This window comes from Rattus rattus, chromosome 17 (genome assembly GCF_011064425.1).
Source record: "Rattus rattus isolate New Zealand chromosome 17, Rrattus_CSIRO_v1, whole genome shotgun sequence".
Classification (NCBI taxonomy): domain Eukaryota; kingdom Metazoa; phylum Chordata; class Mammalia; order Rodentia; family Muridae; genus Rattus; species Rattus rattus.
Window position 1 is genome coordinate 40,124,996 of NC_046170.1, and position 7,676 is coordinate 40,132,671.

The 7,676-nt window shown below is 56.6% G+C and overlaps 1 protein-coding gene across 3 annotated transcripts in view; it reads left to right on the plus strand.

Annotated features, from left to right (window-relative positions):
• Positions 1-2,454: 2,454 nt before the first annotated feature.
• Gse1 (Gse1 coiled-coil protein) overlaps positions 2,455-7,676 on the plus strand; it is a 92,645-nt gene continuing 87,423 nt past the window's right edge. For 2 of the 3 annotated variants that reach the window (XM_032888185.1, XM_032888186.1), the window contains exon 1: positions 4,167-4,417. In XM_032888185.1, the coding sequence (XP_032744076.1) occupies positions 4,381-4,417 (37 nt within the window). In that variant the 5' untranslated portion in view covers positions 4,167-4,380. Of the gene's footprint in view, positions 4,418-7,676 lie in introns of all 3 variants that reach the window. The other variant, XM_032888183.1, reaches the window with a different exon arrangement.

Consider the following 7,676-nt stretch of genomic DNA (forward strand, 5'->3'; position numbering starts at 1 on the left):
CTATTTTTACTGCGTTCAGCTGGCTGGCACTAGCTGGGCTATGTCTGAGCCCTGGCAAGGGTGGCCCTGATAGAGGGAGTGTGGGAGCCCCTCTGTGCTGAAGGGGTAGCCAGCATGGCGGACAGCATCGTCAGAGAGGAGACCTCCTGGCTTCATGCATCTCCAGAGGGAAGCCTGAACCCCTTACCTTCTTTCCTGTTGGACGAATAGGTGTTGTCAGCCCCTCTCCCCTCTAACCTTGGGTGGCTTTCATTGTGGTCTGTCTCTCTGGAGGTAAAAGGAAAGATGCCCTGTGGTATCCCAGTCTCCCTAAAGGCCCAGAGGGAGGCTGGTTTCTGGGTGGTCCAGAAAAACCTCCTAATTGCTGCTGCTTCTTCGTCAACCCTTCCACACATGGGGAGGAGGGGGTACTTACTGGCTCATCATGCTCTGGGGGAGGAGAGAGGTAATGACCCCCTTTCTCTGGGCTAAAACATAGAAAGGCAACAGCCTAATACAGATATCCACAGCCAGTACTGGTGAGTCCACACGGTCTGTGGTGACAGTGCTGGGCGCATGTCCCAATATGAAGGAGGCCACAGACATGCCTGGGGAAGGGCTGGCTCCCCACTGGGATATGAACGGCTGTAGTGATGGGGTCCACCCACCACAGCAAAGCCACAGGGGCCAGTGGGAAAGAGAAAGTGCAGCCAGCTACCCTGTTCAGCCACATTAGGCAAAACAACTCAACCATTCAGGGAGAGCCAGCACTGAGCCGGCTGCTGGGGGTTGGGGGGTGGGGGTGCTTTGTGTTCTCAGATGTTTGGGCGCCAGGTTTCTGGGGGGACTGTGGGGTGACCACTCTCCCTCAGTAGAATGGATAGTGTTCCACCCTTCGGAGGTCCCAATCACCAGGACGTGTTACTACCGTACTCTGAGCCTCCAGACACACACAGGGCGAAGGACCAAAGCTATCACTAACATCACATAGCTAGCCTCCTTCCCCAGGGTGTGGCTCTGAGCAATTAGGGCTTGGCCTGCACGGTCCCCGATAATTGGATGCAGGCATTGGGATTCTTATTAGGAGGGAGGCTCAACGATAGAGGGATGGTTAAGTGGAGCTGGCCCATCATAATGGGGTCCTCTCTGCCTGTTCTTCCCACTGGTGGCCTCTTCACAAGCCAGGCCAAGGCCTCCCCTGCCTCAGTATAGGTCCCCAATAGTCCCGGAGTAGCTGGCACAGAAGCAAGGTAGTTTGGAATCCAGTCTGGACAGCTTTCTCTACAGGTGGCTTCAAGGATGGCTCTTTTCAGGATGATTTCCCCTACTTAAGCAGGGGAAGGAAGGAGGGGTGCCCAGCCTATTGGGGGAGCATCCTCCCTTTGTACCCTGCCTGTGATTGGCCCATAATTACAGGTTTATTGCCTGTATAGCTATTGTGTAATGACATGTTTGCAAATTAATTTTTATGGCTCCTGCCATTAGCATATACAGTGGAGGAAGGTTTCGTATTAATTACTACTGTTGTTCCCGTAATCCCGGGGAATTAAAAACCAATAAAAGAGTGACAACACAAACTGATAGTTTAGGGTCTTTTAAAAATAGTTTTTATTCTTTTCCCCTAAGTACAACCAGTGCTTGTGAGGGGGCGGGGCACGGGGCGGGGGGGGGTGTGTATGTGAAGAGCTGGTCCCTCTTCTTTCATCTAGCCCACCAGGAAGAATGCAGGCAGGTGATGGATGCAATGACCTTAGACCCTCCAGTCCGGGCCTGTGTGTCCTCGCCTTACAGGCAGCCCCGGAAACAAAGGGCGGCAGCCTAGGGTCTGGTGCGACCTCTAGGGTCGCGCATAGCAAAGTGGCTAGAGGCCGGCAGCAGCCCCTTCCTGCAACTTGGGGCCCAGGCGCCCTCCCCGGGGCCGCGCGCGTCTGGTCTGCCGCAGAGGGGGTGCAACAAGGATAAGAAGGCTGGGCCCCCACCTCCCTCAAAGTGCCCTCCACAACTCTTCCCCTCCCCTTGGGGGGGGCTTATTCTGAGAGTTACCTGAATTCACCGAGTTTATTCGGATCTCAAAGCCACTAGTTGTGGACCCCTGATGGGTGAGAAGGTTAGAGAGCCGTGGCAGCAACCCTAGCTAGGGGCGGCCGTGGTATCTACTGTGCGTACCTGCGGACTAGGACTTGATGATCTGGGGTCAAAAGGTGACCATTAGTGTCACGTAGTCCCAACCCCAGGTAGTCGCGCCACGGGGGTGGGGTGAGCTTCTGTAAAAGGGCTTGAAAAACAAACGGTCGCATCTCGATACTTGCTTTGCTGCGTGTGTTTAGTAGTAGGGGCTGGTGTGTGGGTAAATGGATGCTGTCTCTTTAAAATCGCTGGGCTGGACAATGAGCGCACAGGATGTGGTTTGGCGGCAGGGTTTTTTCCCCTTCGATTTGGGGAATTATCACTTGGGGCCTTCTTGAGCTGGTGTGAACGCGCGGCGGCTGGGGAGGGGAGATACAGGCGCCACACTAACGCTCAGTGCAGTCGGTCGTTTGCTTAAACCAAATTAGCCGGGCTCTCGTTACTATGGTGCAGCCGGGGCTTGCAGAGTCCCAGTAATAGCATTTATTAGGTCTGTTTGCCTGGAAGCATGCCTTCCCGGATCTGATAATGCCCGGGTGCAGGAGAGTGTGGGAGATGGTATCAAGCATTTGATTACACTTGCAACAGGGATTTTTAAGGGGTAGGGCGTGGGGGGGAGGAAAGGAAAGAGAGAGGCCAACCACTGGCCCTAGCTCTCCCGGGCGCGGTCTCTGCAGCCCGCTGCGGGCTGCACAAAGGGCGGCCCCGGCCTCCCCGGGGCACGGTCGCGGGGGGGGAAGGTCGTGCTCCGGGCTCCCGCAGCTGTCAGACGTGGGTGGGGAGGAGCGAGGGCGGGCCAGCGGCCAGAGCGCAGAGTTGGGCAGCCAGAGGGGGGCCTAGCGGCGCCCGCAGCCGCCCACTGTTTGCAAACGGCCGGCTCCCGGGCAGAGGGGATCACCGTGCAGTCGGAAGCGGGAGCATCCGCCTGGAGCCCTGGGCACCGGGTCTGGTCCGTAAGGCTCTGAGGCAGCACACGGGCAGGTCGCAAGTGGGACTCTCGTCACCGCGGCGCTCAGCCGGGAGCTCCGGGAGGACGCGGCGCAGACGGAAGGAGCCGCCCGCCGCTGCGCCCCTTCCCTTTCGCTTTCATTAGGGGAGACAAATCTGCTGTCAGGCAGCCAGCTTTCCAATTTACCGATAATGATTCTTGCATGAAAATTGATCGAGGGGCTCTCCACCGCCGCGCGCTCTCGCCTCCCGCTCTCCTGCTCCTGCCGGCTGCGCCCCCGCGAGTTCCTCCTCCTCCTCTCCCTCCTCCCCACCCCCTCCGTCTGAGTCAGTGGTGGGACGCCGGGCGGGGAGATAACCAAAAAGGGGGGGATGCTGGTAGTGAGGGGGGGAGGGGAGCCTGCCCTCACCAGCGAGCGTCCCTAGCCCAAGACTTGTTTGTCGCCGCCGCCTCTCCCATTGACGAGGCGAAATCTGCCCCCTCGGTACTTCTTGGCTGTTTGGGTATTAATTTTCTCCACCCCCCAGCACCCCTGCTGAGCGCCCCCCTCCTCCTCTCCGCACCCCGCCCCTCCTCACCCAGTAGCTAAGGGGAAACGAAAACAAAGCCGATTTCTCCTTGGCAACCAGATGCCCCCTCCCGCCGCCCCCCTTCCTTTTCCCTTCTGGTTCTGAACGTGAAACCCTGTTGGAAACAGGTCTCTTGACCCTCGCCCTTGACATTCAAATGGCTGAATGGAGGCGAGATTGCTGTTCGCACGTCTTAGGGGGTGCTTTTTTTCTCTCCCCTTTCCTCTCTCTCTCTCCTGTCTCTTTTTCTTTCCAATGAGTAATCCCTAAAGACCTTAACCCCCCAATTTCATCACCCTCACCGCCCCCCTTTATTTTTCTCTCTCTTCTGCTTTCCCGCCCTCTTCCCTCCGCCAGCTCCCCCTCCTTTTTTTTTTTTTTTAATTTGCATCTCAAGTCCAAAAGGCAGAAAATACACACGCGGCGAAGACGCCGGGCCGCCGTGGAGGCTCCGGCCCTTCCTTGGTCAATTACCTCACTGTGGATCTGCTCTGGCCGAGGTGGCTGAACCTGCCCGGGCGCTGGACGGAAAGGCAGCCTTTGATCATCTTGGAGAAGGAAAAGGAAAAAACACAAACTGGTTTCTACCCACGGCGCTCCGGGAATCGCTCTTCTGCCTTTATTTTATTGTTTTGGACATTTTTGAGCGCCGTGGCTTGGACGCTGGTTTTGTTTCATTGCTGGGCTTGATTTTTTTCTTTTTCCTCATTTCCTTCTTCGTCCCTCTCTGGCCACTATGGAATTCTAACCTGAGCCATGTTCGGACTGAAGCCGCCTCTCTATTACTTACCAGGTAAGCAAGTCGTGCGCCAGGTCCTCGGGTCCCAAGACCAGGGCGCGTAGGGGCGCACAGGGGCGCGCTGCTCGGCTGCCCGCTCAGTGCGCGCTGCCGCGTGGGGCGCCCGGCCCGGTGCGCGTCTCGCTCCTTTTGTCTGCGCGGAGCCGGCGGCGCTGCGCCCCGGGCGCGATCGTGCGGGTGTGAAGTTACTTTCCCGCGGGCGGCGACCCGGGGGCCCCGGCCCCACTGCCCCCCCCTCCCGATTCCCTGGAAGGTTTTGTTGTGCGAGGCCGGGAGGGGCCGCGGCCGCAGTGCGCTCGGCTTCCTGTTTCCTGCGCCTCGGTGCGCGCTGACAGCCTCTGCCCTGCAACTTTCAGTTTCGGGGGCCACCGCGGGAGAGCTGGGGAGCCCCTCCACCCTTAAGATACTTGCGCGCGGGCGCGAGGGAAGCTAGAGAGCTCGGAGCGAGCAGGCGGGCGTGGGAACCCGGCCCTCCCGGTGGCTTCCCCTCAGGTACCCCCTGGGTCCGACTGCACGTGACCGCAGGTCGGGAGGGCTGGGCTGCGTGTGGCCGCTTCTTCTAAGAATGTGCTGGGTTTTTATTCTTTCTCTGAGCCCTGACACATAGTTTCTATTGAAGTTGAGGCGTCTGTGGGGTGCAGAAATGTTGGGGTGCTGAAGGAGCAGAGGGGTGGCCCTCGTGCATGACATGGTCTGCTGTTTTCTGCAGATAATTTGTGAATAGTTTTGCTAGGAAACGTGCACGTGGCTGGGTGTTGGGTTAACATTGCCTTTTTCTTTCCTTGTGTGCTGTGTGGATCCTGTGGCTCTTGCCAGGTTCCTACCGCCCTGGAGTCCACAGAAGGAGATGTGGGCCAAGAACTAGCCTGGGCAGGACTAAGCTCCAGGGAGCTGGCCTTCGTCGTCCTAACCTAGGGCACACGTTGTAACTGAGTTAATAGAGCAGAGACGAAGGGTCACAAGGAAGAAGGGGTAATGGAGGCAATTTCGCCTGCAGGACGGTTGTAGGTGGCCCTGGGCTCTCCTTTGTGGATGCTTCTGTGTCCGATGACAAGCCTGTTCTGTTCCTGGGGTGTCCAGCCCTTACAGTTGTTTATGTTGAGACAGGGTCTCCCGATACAGCGCTAGCTGGCCTGGAACTCATAGATTCCCCTGCCTCAGCCTCACGTCCACCAAAGTGCTGGGATAAAAGGTGTGTGCCACAGGGCCTGGCCCCGGGCTGTTTTTATTGGAAGATTATCTCTCAGCCACTCGCGTGTCTCCCTCTCCTCTGGGGCCTGAAATAGCAATTGTCAAACCTCTAGCTGGACTCTCCCGTTCCTCTGTTCACTTCGGTACTTCCTTCCAGAGGTCTAACTAAAATTAGAGCCAGGAATCCCCAGCTTCCAACAGGGTCATCTCAGCAGGAGGCAGGTGTCCTATGCTGCTCAGCCACCTCTCCCCATGGGAAGGTGTTTGTGGCAGCCCCTTCCCAGCTGTGCCACAGATTGATTCCGCCGGTGTATCCCGTTAGCTCGCTGAGGAGAGCAAACAGAGTACTTTCTTTTTGTGTTTGCAGCGCCTCTCTGGGGCCTTGGAGCTAGCTGGTGTTGTGAGAGGAGTCTCTGTAAGTAGTGGGCGGCTCAAAAGAGCACCCCACTCCACCTGCCATCCAAGGGCCGTCTGGTATATTAGCTTGTCAGGTGACCGACTCTTTATTTACGCAAGGAGTCTCAGAAGGAGAAGGAGGAAGTGTCAGACTGGGAAGTTCAAAGCAATTAAAAGAATCAGCCTTGGCTGGGATTAGGCCCTAGGCAGGCCGGTGTCAGCAAGGTGAATCCTGCTTTTCCTGATCCTTCAGGGAGGGGAGGGCTTGGCTCTCCTCCCCAGGGAGGAGGGCTCAGATAAATTAGCCACTGGATGAAGGGTTTTCTCTTACTGAAGTTTTATTTTTTGAAGGTCCCTGCCAGGGTTTCCACCCTGTGAGTTTAGGGTAGGATTGGAGCTCAGATGCACCCTGAGCTGTAGATGGTTTGGGGACTCTCCCACACACCCCGTGGGGTGGGGACTGATATGTCACCCTGCTGACCAATCTGCCCAAGAGACTCAGCCATTGCCATTCTGGAAGTGTCAGGTCTGGGATCAGCTGTCAGCCACTTCAAGAGGGGATTTCCAGGCCTGAGAACAGTACGTGTCTGGTTGGCTGTGGTCAGTTAGCTTTAGTTGAGAGCCAGAGCCTTGGCCCTTAGGGACCTGGACACTTGAGTCCTAGGTTCTATCCCAAGCCTCTGAGCCCTGGATTCTGCCCTCAAGATCTGGTCCCATCAAGGTGGCTATAACAGATCACCAGGAGGCAGGGTCCAGAACCTACCCACCAGCTACTGTGGGGGACAGGGAGGGTGGCCACAGTTGGGTTGGCCCGAGATTCTGTCTTCTCTTGCCACACTGGACAACGGGTTTGAAGTCCAACTCTGCCTGTTCCCAGCCTGAACTTTGGCAGGTAAGGAAAGTTCCTGGAAGTCCTCAGTTTTCCCCTCTGTGACTTGGAACCACAGTGCAGTGCTGTGTTCCTAAGATTCAGAGTCCCACAGTATTAAGGCTCTGTTGGCATGAAGTGCGCCTGCGTTCTCATGGAGTCCCTGAAGGTTCCCTGACCACGTAGCTTCTGCAGTAGTCACGGAGCCCAGGCTAACTGACCAGGCCTAAGATATCCTGCTCCACTAATTGTCCGACTTTGGTCTGAGGAGCCTATGAGGGAGAAGATTTTGGGGATGAAGTGTGGTTTGTTTTGTGTTTGAGAGCCTCATGTAGCCTGGGCTGACCCGAAACTTGCTGTGTGACCCAGGCTAGCCTCAAACTTCCTGTGCACTTTCCTCCAGCCCACCCCCTAGGTGTTAGGGTGTAGAGTTAATGTCGCCTCACTCAGAGGTAACTATCAAGGGGTAAAGAATATTAGAAATATATAGCTTAATGGAGCACTGTAACAGGATGAAACCTTTTGCAGAAACTCACAGAACTTAGTGGCAGGTCAGGGACTCGAACTTGGTGCTTTGGGCTGGTCTGGCTGACTTTATAGTGATAAGCGATTCACTGGCTAGAGGGTCAATCAGCTTCCCATGCAGAGAGAGGAAGATGCAGGCTGCGGGCACAGGATCCGGGGCCCATGCCCTCCATCTTCCTGCCGGTGACAGATGGTATCCTTTCTCTGGGGTCCCCTATCTAGCTTTCCTCTGCGTGCACGGCTTACTGGATACCCCCGTCCCTGAACTCCACA